General features: G+C 43.9%; 1 protein-coding gene across 2 annotated transcripts in view; it reads right to left on the minus strand.

The window, feature by feature from the left end:
* The window catches only part of LOC143378482 (putative G-protein coupled receptor CG31760), a 187,622-nt gene that overhangs the window by 128,064 nt on the left and 40,946 nt on the right, over positions 1-18,612 (minus strand). Inside the window, exon 2 of one of the 2 annotated variants that reach the window (XM_076830256.1) lies at positions 11,070-11,230. In XM_076830256.1, the coding sequence (XP_076686371.1) occupies positions 11,070-11,124 (55 nt within the window). In that variant the 5' untranslated portion in view covers positions 11,125-11,230. Of the gene's footprint in view, positions 1-11,069; positions 11,231-18,612 lie in introns of those variants that run through there. The other variant, XM_076830257.1, reaches the window with a different exon arrangement.

Raw genomic sequence — 18,612 nt, forward strand, 5'->3', positions numbered from 1 at the left:
GATAAACAATTTTAGTAACATTTCTTTATGTCAATAATCTTTATTTTCCTCTCCGATAGATATTCAATGGTTAGATTAATTATGCATTTGCAGTATTTGCCGCGGAAATGATAAAATTAGTAAACAATGTTGGTTTTTTTATTGTTATCCACCACTTTTTTAGCAATTATTCCTTAGTATAGCATTCTGTACAGTATAATGCAACTTCTGAGACTCATAAACTATAAAGTTATAGCTAGGACGTTAAAGTTAGGACTTCAATAAACAACGTTTTTCGTTCGCATGATCCCTATTTTACTAGTTTTTGCCGAGTTTGGGCGCCCATATTGGATCCGCCATTTTTTTTTCAAAAACAATGCAACGGATTCGTAATCAGCGATACCTAATACCCCAATATACCAAGTTTCGTTGATTTTCATTTCGATTTGGCGTGGGAATCGATTTTTTACTGCGACCATCGCATTTTCTCCTACTGTACGCTACCCCACACAGTGGTTCGAATATACTACATGCTAGCTGGACAAAATTATTTTTCGCGGTATTGGGTTTATATGGGGTTCAAATTGTTAGAAAACAAACCTGATTTGTACCACAGATTATTATTTTACTAAAAGTATCAATAACATAAAAATATGACTAATTCAATAAAGGAAAAAGAACAAAACGACAGTATTGTACTTTAACTATAATTATCAATTATAACATTATGTCTATTCCTGTAATTTCTGAGTTTTTAAGTTTAAAACCAGTTTTTTTGAAATTAGCTTTCTCTGCATCACTATTAGAACAGTGTTTTACTATATGTTCCACGGCGTTCCACGCAACAAAGGTTCAATGTACGGAAAGTAGAGACTTTTGATTAGTGTGTATATGAATAAGATTTGTGTGTATTGTAATTAACAAGAAATTAATAGTTATAAGGCAGACTTATAGTTATAGTTAAACTATAATACTGTCGTTTTGGTTTCTTTTCCTTTATTGAATTAGTTATATTTTTATTCTATTAATATTTTTAGTGACTGTGACGTCCCGACCCCCACCACGTGGGTCACTCCGGTTAGTCTCTGCCGGCGCCGCTAGAGGTCTACTCTTCTCGCAAGTCCTATCGTTCACTCTCGTTCGTATATATACAAATTCCAAGTTTATTTCATCTTAGTCTCCGTGTGTCTAGGGCAGGGGCCGTCAGCTATAGCCCTACTGATGAGTCTGGTGGCTGGCTGGCTGACGATCGTAAAACAGAACACGCACATCTCTTCTTTTCCTCCTCGATCTTTAATGCCAATCCACCTGCTCCGCACAGTACTCCAAAAAGCGTGACCGGCCCGAGGGATTACGGTTACGCCGGAGGCGACGGGGCAAGATATCCCTCTTTACGTTCCGGAATCAATCACCAATCACCATCTCGGTTTCGGACGTAGCAGTGACATAATACACCAGTCCTGAACGGCTGAATGCTCGTCGGGCAAAAATTTTCGACAGCGGTGGGGAAAGAGCGTCGTAAGCGCTATACCACGCCTTCATGAGCAACAGTGCCCTGGTGGGAAGTGTTCGTGAGTGAGGAGTTTCAGGCCCATTCATTAAAGCTAGCAACCAGCTTTGCTCAGATGTATGATGATGTGCACAGAAATTTGTTTTGCTATTTCCTGAACGTTTTTTTTTAACTTCCTCAACATATTTACAGAGCCACTGATACAGGTTTAAAAAATATTGACATACACCACGTATAGAATTATTATTTGACAATATTTTTTAAAGAAATAAGTACATAGGGGTAATAACTGTATATAATAAACATATATCATACTGGGAATTTCAGCAATAAGTTAAATGTTTTTCCTTTTATAACAGGCTGTAGCATGCAGAAAAGGAAGATTGAGAAACGCTGACCATCGAGAAGTTTCGCGAGCATGCTTATAGGCCGCCCGTGAGCAGAGACGTGCGGGCGCGGAACCGCGGCTCGCGAGGCCCGCGCTTGACGACGCGTCTGTTGATTTCTGCGGCCGCGGATAGCAACGATTGGGTATAAATTAGAGGCCCGCGAAGGCATTTCCTTCTTCGCTGCTCCTAGAGAGAGGTCTAGGTAAGACCAACGGCCGCTCTCGGACAGCTTAGGGACTCCGGCAGGAGAGTTCGGCGATAATACCTGGACACCTGCTGGAGAGAGTACGCACTAAAGTCTGTTCCTGGACGCTCGACCGATATGGAGAGTACGGCGATAATACCTGAACGCCTATCGGTCGAGAGAGTACAGAGCATCTCGTTAAAATTAGAGAGGAGAGTATGGGAGAATATTTCTGGACGCCCGTTCGATATGGAGAGTTCGGCGACCATATCTGGACGCCAATCGAACGAGAGATTACAGAGTAACTCCTGGACGCCTCGTTAAAATTAGAGAGGAGAGTACGGGACACTATTCCTGGACGCCCGTTCGGTGTGGAGAGTTCGGCGATAATACCTGGACGCCAACCGAATGGGAGAGTACAGAGTAACTCCTGGACGCCTCAATAGAATAAAGTCACGTGCTGTCGGCACAGTAGAATCTTGTAAAACTGTATAAACTCAGCTAAACGCAACGTCTGTCTTCCGAAATTTATAACCCCGTCCTATCAACCAGACCATTTCCGACCTAATCCGAATAAACCTTGTCTGTCCAGAATTTATCCTTATTCCTATCCTGGAAGGATACAAGGCTAATTCAGAAACGATGAGTTGTACACTTTATGAACGGCAGTTCACGATAAACGTGAAAAGTCACGTCGGTATTGTAAACTCTAATCCATATTATATGTATATAAATGCGACAAAATGCTGTTGTTTCTTTGTGTCCCAGAGTTTCTGCCAATGGACCTTAATAATAAAGATATTTACATGTAAATTATTAAAAAATTCATAGTGGCCGTATAATTTTTTTTATAAATTAATATTTTCTATAATTTTTTTTAACTTGGGGGAATCTACAAAACCCCGACTCCTTCAGAGGGGAATTCCCGGGGCCGCCAAGGTAGTGTGGGATTTTTACCTATTAAAACCCCACGGCCACTATGATTTTTTTAATAATTTCCATGTAAATATTTCTATTATTAAGGCCCATTGGCAAAAACGCTCGAACACCTATTTACTTATTTTCGACATAGGTCCAGCGTGCCAAGGCTCATCAAAATCGGAGTCTACCTCATGGTGTCTTCCCCTTGTTAGTATTACTAATTTACAATAACTCCCTTACAATCTAAAATACATAAACATATACATATACATGTTAAAAATGCAGTCATATTTATTCTACATGTATGCATTTAGCGTGCAGCATATGCACACACACGCGCGCACCCATGCACACGCGCCAACACACACAAGAAAGAAAGAAAAAGATTAATGCAATTTATACATATTTATTCAGTTTAGCAACACCAATTCGGGGCGCAGCGCCAAGTATTTAGAATACAATCTTTATTGGTATTGCAATATTTATTTGTATAAAATAAAAATATATCTGCTTAATATTATTTAATACATTTTTGTTTGTATAAATATCAATTGTTATAATTGGCGCAATTTTTGTATATCATTAGTTTTGTAAAGCTAAATATAGCTTTCAATAAATTTACGACAGTTTTTTTTCATTCGCTGCGTGCGCGCGTATACTTGGCGCACTTTTTTGTACCTTTTTTAAAAAAGGTAATTTTGTGGAGATTAATAACAGACTCGTACACCTTGCTAAGGCGGGGGTGAGGCTTATAGGCTTGAAGGGTTGTGGGGGTCCTTGTCTTTTTTTTAAAATGGGGAGCACTTTTGCCTTTTTGCAGGCCTGGGGAAAGTAGCTGTGATTAAGGGCGTTATTAAACAAGATCGTTAAGTCCTTAACAGTTTATGACGTAGCGTCCCAGCTGCGAGGAATCGAGCGCGCGGCGGTGCGACCGGGAGTGAGCGACAGGCCGAGTGGCCGCGCGACCGCAACCGATCCGAACCGAGCGGAATCAAATCACGCCGGCCTCGCGACGCGTCAGAACGCCGGCCTCGATGACACTCACTCCCCACCGCACCGCTAGATCGCGTCGATTTCTCGCAGCTGATAATTTCCGAGAATCGGGACATAAGCCCAGCGCCGCAAAGGCAAGACAGTCAAGTGGGGCTACGGATCCCCACCACCAGCCTGTCTGCTTGGATGCTGCCCGGTGCGAGCGGAACTCTACCGTTCCATACAGAGACGCCTGGACGTTGCCCGGTCTCTTCCTGTCCCGTTAGAGAGATGTCCAAGGCTCCCGGCGCACAGTGGTACATAATCGCACTTTTTGTTCAAATCACCGTACAGGTCGTAATTTTTTAGTAATCGTGACGAATTTTTTTTAAATTCTTCGCAATTAAATTCTTTATCGATCCCTCCGGCCGGAATTTTGAATTTCTTTGCTGTTTTTTTTATATTTAGCGAAATATACAGCACTTTTAGAAAATCGATGTCTGTGGGACTTTTTGGACGCTGATTCCGAATTCAAACTCAAATTTTCTAAATTGTAGAGCTTTTTTTAACAATGGCAACTTCAATATATCGAAGCGAAATTTCAGAAAATGATCTTTTTTGGAAAGATTTTCGGGGTGCTATCTTATTTCAGAATTAGGTTTTGTGCTTCTGGATGCAAATCTTTAATTTTATGTTTATGTACGTGTCTTAAACTCGAAATGTACGGATCGGAAGATATTAAAAGAAAATGTATTATGTCCTCGTTGGTATGGATAGGTGTCGATTTACGTGTATTATTTTCTCTACACCTCTTAATGTCTTTGTTCCTCGCCTCTTGTGCCTCTTCCGATAACTGCGAATCGCGATGAAGAAAAAGAAGTAGTTGAGAATACTAAACACCAGATTCAAACAGGCATTCGCGATAAATTGGGTTTACTTGTGGATGCAGTAAAACAAGGTGCAGGAAATACAAATGACGGCAATACGGTAAGGAAGTTTTTTCAAAATTATAATAAGGTTGCTGAAATCACTGGCATTGATCAACATTTCATAAAACGACTGTACATAATTATGCAAGCAATGGCATCAGGAAAACCGATCGATGTAAATGAAGTTAAAAAGTATTGCATGGATACGGCGAAAATTTATGTGAATAAATATATGTGGTACCCAATGCCTTCTTCGTGCCATATGATTTTAATTCATGGGTCGGATGTAATAGAGACATTTTTAATCCCTATTGGGCAGTTATCGGAAGAGGCACAAGAGGCGAGGAACAAAGACATAAGAGGTGTAGAGAAAATAATATATCGACACCTATCCATACCAACGAGGACATAATACATTTTCTTTTAATATCTTCCGATTCGTACATCTCGAGTTTAAGACACGTACATAAACATAAAATTAAAGATTTGCATGCAGAAGCACAAAACCTAATTATGAAATAAGATAGCACCCCGAAAATCTATACACACTAAGTTTTTCCAAAAAAGATCATTTTCTGAAATTTCGCTTCGATATATTGAAGTTGTCATTGTTAAAAAGCTCTACAATTTAGAAAATTTGAATTTGAATTCGGAATCGGCGTCCAAAAAGTCCCACAGACATCGATTTTCTAAAAGTGCTGTATATTTCGCTAAATATAAAAAAAAAAACAGCAACGAAATTCAAAATTCCGGCCGGAGGGATCCATAGAGAATTTAATTGCAAAGAATTTAAAAAAAAATCGTCACGATTACTCAAAAATTACGACCTGTACGGTGATTTGAACAAAAAGTGTGATTATGTACCACTGTGCGGCGGCCGACCGATCACGTTCGTGCCGCAATACAGGGCACGACGACACGACGCGACCTCGCCTCGATAAGGCGACGGTGCTGTTCCGTTAACGAGAAACCCGAAGTCTTTTCCGTTATTGTGCCGTAGACGCCGCGAAACCTACGCGGCACGATAACGCCGCACCTACTGTACATAGATGTATATAAATTGACGAGTGATAAACGAAATAATAAATAAACAACGGTTTCACCGTGTATAAGGAGGTTTTTACTGAACCCTGGCGTACCGACTTGACCCTCATTTCCGGAGTGACGTCCGTCACAAGTTTTGCTGGGCAAATGTTGTCACGAGTGTCAGAGAAGATGTACTTATTGTCAGAAACAATGGCGTTAATGGTGTTGTATTTGCTCCTCAAAATAATAGTCCGGTTATCGGGGCTAATGTGAAGGTCTTCTACCCCATTCCTCTGCCTGGCTGGGAACATGGCATTGATCTTTGGAAAAAGGGAATCGGGCCTTCGGTGATCTATCTTCTTAACTAGTTTGGTCCAACATTTTTCAATCGCCAGTTTGAATTCGGACTGCAATTCCTTGTTAACAAACTGGAGAGATAGTTTGGCTAATCGAGTAGCCGAGAGTCTCGCGTGTGAGTCCGCGATGTGGAGGTAGTGCAGCAGGGAGACTAAATGGCCTCTCCGTTTATGGAGGCTTCTTATCCTATGATTGACGTACCTCATAGTTTGCTGTTAGCAGAGATTTTTGGCACTGCTTTTCCAATGGCGACGGCACTGATTTTCAGCAAACTCTCATCAATCTCGAGAATAAACAGATTATGATCATCAGGGATGTCAATGCGATCAAGAGATGTAACCCCTTTTACAAACCTTTCCTATTTGGTGGCTTTAAAGTTAAGCCGATGAGATGCAGGGGAGGAGCGGTAGATATTAATACTATCATTATTAAGGGCAAACCTGAGTGAGATAGCGGTATGATCACTATCATACGGGAGCGTGCATGTCCTGCCAGCGACATCTTTGGTGAGTTGCAATCTTGCGCCCACCAGGCATATTTCCAGATAAGTTTGGGCCGGCTTCAAGGTCGGAGTTGAAGGTGTAATGATCTTTAGTTTAAATTGGCAACCCTGCCCTAACTCCCAGCCCAAATACACCCCTCGCTGGTTATCGGCCCTGTCGCCCCACGCCATACTTCTCACGTTGAGATCGCCCGCTATTATATAATAATTATTAGAATTCTGTAACCTAAGGCCATCGAATAGTACTTTTAGTTCCTTAATAAATAAGTCCCTGTTGTCGTTTTTAGCGTTTACGCTACCGATATACAAGTTATTATTGCCACTTGTAATTAACTTAACAAGGGCTGCGATTTCGTTCTTCAGCTCCCCAACCCAACAGGGGGGCTCGAGGTGGATTGGTTGCTGTGCTGATCAGGGTTGGACCAGAAGGCAGGTGGGTCACTGAAATTCCTTAGTTCCGGTCTCGGCATCGACCCGTTCCCGTTTTCAGGAAGCTGGCTCGTAATCTTCCAGAAAGAGCTTGCGCAAACGAGACGTTGTTTCTCACCGGCGTTGAGATGTTGGACATTCTTTGGAAAATGTTGTGCAATTGTCTCGCTTTATGTTCCTTTTTTTGCTGAGGGCGAATTTAATGAAGGGGCACCCTTTATACGAGTCTGGGTGCCCTGAAGACCCGCAGTTAGCACATTTGAGGGCTTCTTTCTCAGCCTGGAGGCTGATCTCACACTTTCCAGGCTCGTGTGAATGTGCGCATTTGACACACCTACATTGAAGGTGGCAATTTTTGCTTGCATGCCCCAGCCTCAGGAACTTCCTGCATTGTAACAGTATTTGCTTACGTAGATGTTCCCATTTAATACGCTGGTGAGCCAGGGTCTTCACCTTAAATAACTCAGAAGGCTTACTCTTCGCTGATAACTGGACCAGGTGGTGAAATTTGTCGGGTTTTGCTTTGTCAAAAGAGAACTCGGAGGTGCTGAGGATTTCCACATTGAGGATACGCAGGTCGGCGATTTCCTTTTAGATGTAGTCAAGGTCAATGTTGCTCTTGATGCCCTTGATAATAATGGATTTTGGTTTGCGGCTCTTTGGTGTAAACGTATAAATTTGGTTGCCCAATTCCGCCAGTTTAGCAACCAGGCACTGGTGGTGTTCAAGTGAGCTAGTGTAAATAGTATGGCCTTCCTGATCAGCCTCTTTAATGGTGAATTTAGATTTAGGAATGACTAAGGTGCTAGCTAGTTCAATTACGGTCCTAAATGAAGTGCCCAAGGTGTAAATAGGCGGGAGCTTGGGCGATTTTTCGGCTTGTTTGGACGGTATTTCTGGAATTGGGGAGCCGTCTTCCATTCTGTCGTCCACTTTTCCTGTTAAGGGGAGAAATCTGTTGACCGTCGCGCTAGGGTTTTCAGTTGCGACGTTCGAGTGACCGTCTAGAGGTTTAAAGGTTCTCCTGGGCGTTTCCCATTTCACAGTCGGTAAGGTAGAGTCGTGCGAAGAAGTAGCCACCTGGCCGTCGTCAGCGTGGAGCGCTAGGGTCTTTGGCGAACGTGCACTTTGGAGGTTCAGAGGCAACCTACTCGTAGTCTTCTTCGCCACATGTTCATTTAGGAAGCTTTTGTATAATTTATCTAACTGAAGCCAATGTAGCTTCGGTGTTTTAGCTTCTCTTGATCTCAGGAATGTTTCCGTTGCTCTTCCATTCTCAGAGGCCTCTGGAGAGAAGCCCCGCTTCGAGCCCTGGGACGACGCCATCGAGCAAGGCGTCGTTGGGGCCTTCCCCACCGTGATAACCGATCTTGCAATTGATCGGGGGTATAATTTCAATGCCCTTTGCTGGCTAAACACTGTCACCCACTATTAACTCCGATACAAACGAACCGAATCGCCAAAAAGCAGACGCCAACGCAAAAAACGGACAGACTGATGGAGAAATTGACCGTCTCGACGCTACTCTTCTGCGCTACCTCCCGAACACCTTACCATCGCAGCTACGACCTTTGCTTGGTATCATTGTTTGCGCAACTGAACTACTAGTATCGCGCAAGCAAACTCAAATTTCTTGAAAACGAAGGCCCACTTTGCAAAAACCCTTTGCGGTTTTATAACACTAGATGTGTACTACAATGTCCACCCAGTCTCACTCCAGGACCGATTGCAAAAGGTGTGCGTTCCCCTTGTCAGACCGAACAATGTCTAAAATTTTGAAAGACGGCAGCACGTTTTTTATTGCCCTTTAAACATCTGGCAAACAGATGTTGTCGAAATGTTCTTGGGAAAATAATAAATTATCGATCGTAAAGAACGAATGAATTTTTGCCTAGGTCTGAGCTCGCTTTCGTCCCGACGCACGTGAGAAAGATGCACGTTGAAATATACCAATTAAAAAGTATTATCTACTTCTTCTTTTATATTCATAGATTAATTATAAACGAAACACGTAGAAAGATTATGTTTGTGGAGAAACTGTCTGTACTTCGTAGATACGTACAGGTGTACTGTAAGAACATGATACCACGCGTATTTACAGTATTCGAATTCGAAATACAGAAGCGCACGTAAAGGGAGAAATACGCATGCGCACGTTATGTGCATCGGATACCTCTAGTCCGATTTGTAGTAGTTGCTGCACGCATCATACGCTAGAAGTTGGGGGATTCTACGGAATTCTACGAATCAGGTTATGTAGTCTATGCACTGAAATGCAACGAATCCAATCTTGCAGCGAATAGCACATCTGGAAGGTTTTAGGAAGAGTCGAAACGGAACATGAGAAAGGAAGCAAATACGTGGCGCGCATTGTTATGTCTTAAAGGCTTGTGGCGGTCTCGTGCGACGTGGCCGGATGTCTCCGTCAGAGGCGCACTCAACACGACTCCCTCTCGCAAGTCCTCACTCAACCTCACTTCCGTATATATACCCGTTACGCCCAGCACTTAACATCCCAGCGTCTGAGACAGGGTCTGCTGGGTAACCTTACTGGCCTGTCCTCTAGCAGACCCGGGATGAAAGGCACTCCTCACATTTCCGATCCTCTACCTTACCTACTGCACTCAACGACCTCCAAAGGCATGTACTCCTAAATTTGTCGAACGTATTCTTATAATGCTAATTTTACAGCTATATTATAATACAAAAGACGTACGAAAGCCTGCGATTGTATTCAATAGTCTTCAAAACTGCAATTTACCTCGGGCACGAATAATAAATAACTTCATTTTCCTTTACACATCTGCTTACCAAATTTCGCTGAGTAAGCAGCAATTGCTCCTCTAAAACTCATAACATATGGTCTTCGCTTTCAATAATTGCCGCTGTTCAATAAGAATCGAAAAACTGGGGTTGAGAAAATCCGGAAACCAATAAAGCTATAAAATTTCGTTAGAAGTGGGTCCCCGATCCTGAGGACGAAGTAACCGATGTAGTTAGGAAACGTGCTTCAACCACGGTCCAAAAGTCTCGAATTAAATTTAAAGTAATCCATAGCTACATAGCTAATTGTAAGTAAGTTTGAACATTCCCGCGCAACCTCATGAGCATCAAACGCATCGACAAAGGTTCCGTTTCCAACAGCGCATGAACCGCAATAACGAAACGGAAGGGTATGAATGCGCGCAGCGCATTAACTGCAGTCTATGCACTCAATGTGCGAAATGGAATGCAACCCAATTTAAATGTCAAGGTCAGGTAAGAACTTCAACTGTCCTCTTGGCGGGCGCGGCTGTCCGTGGGCGATCGTAGGGACTTTTTACAGGCGTGTCCAAGGATCAAGGCCAAACGAGTTCGGCAACAGAGTGTGTATGTAATACACAATTGTAGCGGCCCACGATCTGTACACTAATTAACAGGATACCCCACTACGAGACCGTTTACCGAGAAGCGGGAGCTCGTCTGTTGTGCATGAATGCTCAAACAGGTTTCATGTAATATGCTGGGCAGCACATACGATAAAGGCGCGGAACTTCTTCTAAAAATACTGGTAAAGCTTTGTATAAAAAGTTTGGAAACGAATATGTAGTCAGTCTTTCCGGTAAAAAATAAAGTTCAAGCAACGTGTCATCATAAATTCGGCCTTTTCTTACATGGTATTGTATCAACAGCAAACCCGCTATTGCCTTTAGGTTTCATATTTTTATCATAACTTTTTCCTAGAGCGTTTGCAGATGTATGGGTATATAACATTTCTTTCTTATTTTAATTAATAGGGTATACTGGTGAAGCTTGATCGTTTAACTTTGTAACACTCTGTACACGTAACTAGTTAAAAGCATGAAGAGTTGCTCCTCAGATTTGAACCAACCTTTTTCTTTCGCATTCAAGTGGTGCCGAATTTTAGCCCCGGGTCGATGGGGCATTCATCCACTCCCTCTATTACTCTCGACATTCCGCTTGATGGACCTGTGAACTTCCTTCGATGATTTACCACCTTCAGCAACCATTCATTTTGAGGACACGATCCGCCTAAATGAAAAAAAAATACGTTTTCTTACTTTTATTTACAATGAGTCTAATGGTAACAATTGTACTGAATGTAATTGAGACTCGTATCCAGCGATGCCAGAATCGTGGGACGTGGGACAAATGCTTACCCCCACTATGACCTATCGTCGTCTCCCACTTTCTTCCCATCGCACTGCAAACAAACATATTCCTACTCCTGTCCGTGTGCTCAGCAGCCCAACAGGCAATGCACACGGACAGGAGTAGGAATATGCTTGCATACGTTTTCGGTGCACGGAAGCGTGTGCTCTGTTTCTTCCATCTCTCTCTCGCTCGCTCCACTTTTCTCATGATTTTGTTGCGTTATCTGATGTGGTCTTGATATAATGACGACTACGTGTCATCCTTAACTACTGATTATATGCTATCTTACACACGAACCTAAACTAACGCACTAACTATTAACTAATACTAAACGCTAATATGCTACTCTAAATCCTAACTGTACAATGTTTGAAGCGCGTGCGAAATAATGGTTCAGCGGTACTAATAGACGCGTGCGTTACCGCGGTTGTATCCAGAGTGCTCTTATGTAACAATGACTCATTCGTGACTCAGTCGTGACTGAGCCAGTGCCGTCTGGCGATCGAGCTTCTGCTGATCGATTTCTTACATAATCGATACGCGCCACTACGCGCACCGTTTGACGATGGTCTTACTCGCGTATTTGCTACATATCCTTAATACTGCTACAACATTACAAAAGATTGCATAATACTACCACCGTGCGCGACATGACGTACGCGTCGGGCGCGTTCGCACGCGCTCTTCTTATCACGGATGTTCTGTAATTCGACACCCTCGATACCTCGGCATAAGGGGAACGCTAAATTACATATTTCACGTGTTTATAGTAGGTAAGTGGAAGCGGTATAATAAGGTGGAAGAGAGGGAGAAAAAAAATCGGGGTAGCATTCGTGCGAACCGCCAATGGAAATATATAGATAGAAGCGATAATGACCAGAGGTCTCGTTCCGAGTATTTGGATTGAATGTAATTCGCATAGCCTTCCTGATCATTTAAAAAAAAATATACCGCAATGTTTGCACGAATCACCAACGAAAACGGAGATGTAAGTGATACCTAACCGAGTTTCAGTTACATCTAATGTAATTTTGCCGTGTCAAGAATTGTACAGCAATGACGCACCGGTCGTGCGATCCGATCACGCTACTGCATTGCAAAAGTATGCACAATATGATATACTTTGTGTCTCGGTAAGGGTATCTTATATGTATATAAGACAGTTCTCCCAGTCGTCGCAAAGTTAAGATCGAGAACACTGTGTGACAGATGCAAGTATGGAGCAGAAAACCTCGAAGATGCCAGGAAATTCCCTACGCGTAACGTCACATAGACTTATACACACTAATACGACTTGTGCTCGGCAATCGCACCATGCGCGATGCTTCGTACGATGAATTTTAGTACGTCACCGCGTCACCAACACACGTGTACTGCCATTCCTGTAGGTGTTCCCCCTCCACTACACGTAGGGAAAAGCCTGGCAACTCTGTTCACGAGGATGTTCAGAATGCAGTCTCGGATGTCCGCACTTTTGCGTACCGTCGCGGAATTCCGAGACTAGATGCATCGGTGCGACGAGTGCTTCCGGCCCATCGTCTAGTATCAACGCGGCGAAAGAACAGCGTTCGATTTCGCTTATCGTGCGTACAAAGACGTTGCGAGCCATCGTACGACAATGGTTCTCGCGAGTAGGGTGAAACTCGCATATATTGTAGTCTTTAGTGATGTACAGGGCTTCCGTTAAAACTGCAACACCGCCTCACGGACGTATTCTACTACAACCATTCACTGGTCCCGCATTCGGAGGGCTGCCAGCGACCGCTGGACAGCAGACGTTAATCAGAAAGAGACCATCCTAAAATTTTCGAAGCTCGGGCATCACTGCTGTGCAGCGGTCGCTGGCAGTCCTCCGAACGCCGCGCCAGGCCGGTGAATGGTTGTAGTGGAATGCGACCGTGAGGCGATGTTGCCATTTTCGTCTGTTCGCGCGCGCGTAGGTTGCAATTTTAACGGATAACCCTGTATAAATGTATCTCGTGGATCGTACAGCTCGTTGAGATATAGAGTTGACCTTTCTTCAATAAATTATTACTGTTGAACTAAGAAACTGATAAAAATGAGTTTTTGGGAGCTTCCAGTGGAGACATAAGAGTCCCTAATCAAAATTATTTCTCTTTAAAAAAAAAAAAATTTTGACCATTTATTTTGCATTTGTTCTGAACAAATGCAATTTTATAATTATACATATATATATATATATATATATATATATATATAAAAAAAATTTGTATGTAGTGATTCCATTGGTAGTTCGTTACGAACCCCCTGGCAGATTTTCAAAATTCAAAATAGCGGATCTGATACCAACGCGTCGGCCGAGAATGTAAGGGCTCTTGCATGCGTGGGATTTTAGAAGCGTAAAAGAAAGCAGGCGGAGATAAAATCAAGTAGATGGCTACATCTTCCACATATTTAAGACTTTTGCTTTGCGGATTCATCATATTGGATGTGCCAGTTTAATGCTTGACAATCCGATCTCATATTCCTAATGAGATAAGTCTTGTCGTTTCGTCTTTTCGTTTTCTGGTAAATAGTCGACCATATTTTACGGATTTTTTACTGCATTTACCCGTTGCAAGAAATGGTTATACCTCAAATTAAATAAACTTATTCGACGATAAAGAAAATTATTTATATTTCTGATGGTGCGAAGCAGCACTTAAAAAACAGATATCAAATGAGTAATCTGATGAAGCATAAAGACGATTTGGGATTTGCTTGAAGCAGAATGGCACTTTCATGCTACAACACATGGAAAAGGAGCATGTGGCGGTAGTAGAGCAACCTTAAAAAGGGAGGCAACACGTTATGGTTTACAAGTCGACCCAATCAGAGCGATTTTAACATCCGAAGCTCTTTTTATTTGGGTAAAGAAGAAGTTTGCAAACATGCGATAGGTATATATTTAGGGAAAAAACATATGGAACAAATATGCACAACTAAAGATCGATTTATATTATCCGTTCAGACACGGAACGTTTCGGTTCAGACAACAACAACGTAGTATTTATCATCAGTTCACATTCGGCAACGACAGGCGACAGGCGTCAGAATGATATATACATATTGTTGCGAGCACCGGGTATAGGCCCGCGCATTGCCTGCTGGTGGTTGTAGCTGAAGATAGAAGAAGGTCGGCCCTATCGAAGAGGACGATCAGCTATGGAGAAGAAGATGGTCTTCTCCGAACGCCAGTGCGTTCGGACGTACGGGTCGCACCTTTGTAAACTATTGGTCTGTGTAACAATATAGTTCAGTCGTTTGTGCGCTCGTCTAATCATTATTCTACACTTTGCGTGGGGGTGGCCTGCGGTGGAAACGCCCCGGCGCAACACTGGTGTCAGAAGTAGGATGCGCGTAGCCAGAAGTAGCCGCGGATCCCGAAGAGACGCAAGGAGCTGTTGCGTGCGATGCGCAAGGAGCTGTTGCGTGCGATGCGCAAGGAGCCGTTGCGTGCGACACGCAATTCCCTCTTCGAGGACAGAAGAGGATTCGGCCTGCAGCTGACCAACGAGGGAAGCAGCCGCAGCAGCAGCAGCGGCAGCAACGAGGGACAACCACAGGAGCAGCGGCGACGGCGGTCGGGGCCCGCCGACATCGGAGCAACTTCGAGGCTTTGGCGAGGATGCTGCCGAAAAAGGAGGAGTTCAGGAGGTCATTGCGGGGTCGGCTCTGAAAGGTCGAGATGCTGGCTTACGAGAAGGAATCTTAATTCTGGTTGTATCGTTCTCATTGTATAACGTAGAAAACGGCAAGGGACGGTTGCCATTAAGAGTAATGCGAGCGTACGTCAAATGGAAATGAGTACCCATTGAAGTTGGCTCTCCCGCGAGTATCGAGCAAGATTCACATTTTGACACATTGACGTTTTGACGTCAATCCTGAGACGGAAAGAAACGGTTTTCCGTGAGGACGGCGTGAGTCATCGAACGCCATCCAGATACAACGTTCAGCAATGCCGATTCGACTTGGAGCTGCAAAAAGAATCGAGGGGCTCGTCGGGTTCGGGGAATCGTCATCAGAAGAGGCCGAGATAGGACGCTATAGAGGGAACGTCGGAGTGTTGGTGGTGGAGGTGCGACTCCTGCAGGGACGCAGAGACGTCCGGGAGTGCACGGACCACACCAAGGGTTGGTGGGTGAACAGCTCTGGGTGGCAGTCAGGGATCCATGCAGTTGAGTTACTGGCGAGCGTCGTCCCCAGGAGCGCGGGCAGCACCGAAGCAACGTGGAGGCGCCAGGAGTGCGCGGAGTTGCTGAGCTGTGACGACGGGAGTTCGAGGGCGAACATCGTCGCTGAAAGGCCCAGTGCGAAGTCGCGACGGAAGGAATTCGAGGTCGAATACCGTCGCAGGATCGCCAAACCCCCGAGAGAGAGCCCCGAAAAGTGGAGTCATTTAATCGAGATGGGCCGTTCGTCGACCGAAGATCAAGGAAGTCTCTTGCTCGAGGACTGGTTGAAGATCTTAACGAAGAATCTGAAGATTAGTTGTAAGCTAATCAGTGGACTGGTCGGCGGAGGCTACCTTCGTAGCCCAGCCACTTTTTTTTAGTTGTTTCAGGAAACACGAAACCCCACGACGAGGGACAAGGTGTCGGGGGACTGCCCCCGCGACTCGGATGTGACCCTGAATTCCCCGAATGTGCCACAATAGCGTGGTGGTCCGCAGCGGAGCGCGGACATACGTGACAACCTCCTGGGGCCAGTTCCGGCATGGAGGATACCATGGGATCCCCAGGTAGAATAAATGTAAGGAGTGGACAGCAAACGGGAAATGGTGTCCCCATTCACCGGACGGACGTGCGACGCAGTTTCACGGATCACACAGAGGGGGGGGGGGGAGGCATCGCGGAGACTGAGCCGCTGACGAGTGGCACAGGACGGTCCCCTGGAGTAGCACCAGAAGCTTAAAAGAAGAATGGAGTCATCTTGACGCGCTGGCTTGAGAGAGGGAGAAGAGGGCAAGAAGAAAGAAAATGCAGATGAGCTTGGAGCGTTGGGCAGATTGATCGGGGAACGGGCCGATAGCATGTTCATTGTTTAGGTGTGATCCTCTGCTTTCGGTTCCGTCTCGCCTTTCCGTCTTCCCGGTTCTTTCGGCTCCAACGGATTCTCTCGTATGAGAGAGAATGTTAATGTTTCTGCTTCTTTTACAAGAGAGTTCCAAGCTGGCGAAATGACTAGAGGGACGTCAGGGTGAATGATGCTGAGTGTGGCGCTGGCGGAATGTGCACCGTTGGGCGGAGAACGTGCAGAGGAAGTCGTAACGTCGCCGTGGAGCGCGGAGACGTCGTCGGACGTCCTCCTGGAGGAGGCTGCCTGCAAACGAGGTAGCGCTGGAGTCTGGACGCCCGGGAGCAGTTCGCGGATCAGCGGGTTCCCAGCGGTACCTTTTGCATCGGGGTGGCTTGCGGTGGAAACGTCCCAGCGCAACAATATCATACGAGTCTCCGTTCAAACACATTCCAACAACTTCAGTCACGTATCGTTTCAGTCAAAACATTCTTTTCGAGAATGTCGATCGTCGTATGCCCGAAGCGTAACATGTTGTAACTGATCGCGACGCTGCATATAAATATTCGTATCCAATAACCCACAACAATGTTTGCCTGAACCGAAACGTTCCATAACGTTCCGTGTCTGAACGGATAATATAAATCGATTTTAACTCAACGCACGATATCGAAGGGCCTGACGAAGCGACTCGGAACGACTCAGGTTCTTCCGACACCAATCGCCCTGACACACGCATATTCATCCCGAGCTAAGGGGTGACCATATTTAAAAAAAAATGGTATGGGTGGGTTCGTAGTGGATATCACATGTCGTACAATTAATTGTATTATCTAAGCGAATGAGACAATGAAAATGAGACTCAAATTACTCCAAACGGGCGACCTGATTATCTTCTCTTTATAATCTCGTTACTCTTTATTCCACCTTCAATTTTATTTTACCTTTTTATATGTGCATTGAGAGTAGTTCTACAATATACTAAATTAAAGATCAATAGCCAAGGTTCTCACTATAAAGAATTATTGGATTCATCAACGTAAAACCTCGAACTACTTTCGATACCCTCAGGAATCCTGTTCATGACCGCACGTATTATGGTATTCACCGTGGTACGTCTCGGTCCGTATTGCTAGTTTAAAATTTTTTACATAAATAGAAAATTGTATGCTTAATTCTTCAACAATCTAAATGGTGTATGGTTCAGAGCCTGGCAACGGGCAGGTTTGATCCGCCCGTCACCCGACTGTATCTCGATGCGCCCGAACCGCCCGGACCCGAACTTTCACTAACCCGCGATGACTGCGGCTAACCCGCCCATGCCCGCCCGACGCCGCCGAGCGCTTATCCGATTCACCCGTACCCGCGGCGGATGAGGTGGGTCATCGTTGATTTGAGCGTATCAGGTCACATCACCATCTTCACACGTGACAGTACGTTTTTATTTTCTGTAAATTCACACATTTTCGACTCACGTGACCACATGTGTCCTCGTAAACAATATGTTTTGCAAATATCTCGGAAACTAAGGCCGAGCGACGGTAACATGTATACTGTATAGGAAAAAGTTGTTCAGAATCATGCGCCCGACAACATATCTAAGTTTCATCCAAATCAGTGATGAAACCCTGAAGTAAATAATTACCGAATGTACTCAGTAGTACATTCTTACAACTAGAACTGCTTTATAATTATTATATGAGAAATTTAAATATCAAAAAGAAATAAAATATTATATTTATTAACAGAAATACCGAAACTACTCTGCATTTATTATAAATTGATTCCAAAGTTATTGACTTTGCTGAGGCAAGTTTCATGTAACAACTGCAATAAACGATACTACACGACCATAAAAAATTGCGCGGTATCCACTGCCTTTGTATACCGACTCGACACCTGCTTTTGTTTTTAGCAAATAATGGAAATCGATGAAACGGCGTCAATCCATGTGGAAAGGTAGTATATATGTACCTGCTCTTTTTTTCTGGCGACTACGTTGCAGCGCAATCTGTGCATTGTTTTATTGCATTACGTTAGCAATTTTTGCAGGAATAAATAATAATACCCGTCATTATAACATTAAAAGAATATAATATATGGGCAATCAAACGTTCTATTTCTAATAACAGTTTCAATTTATTTCCTTAGAAAATACACCCCTTTTCAGTCTTGACTATTAACAGGTTAATATATATTTGCTTACACTTATATAAATATGCGTCATCATATTCATTTAATAA

This window comes from Andrena cerasifolii, chromosome 2 (assembly GCF_050908995.1).
Source record: "Andrena cerasifolii isolate SP2316 chromosome 2, iyAndCera1_principal, whole genome shotgun sequence".
In the NCBI taxonomy this organism is placed as follows: domain Eukaryota; kingdom Metazoa; phylum Arthropoda; class Insecta; order Hymenoptera; family Andrenidae; genus Andrena; species Andrena cerasifolii.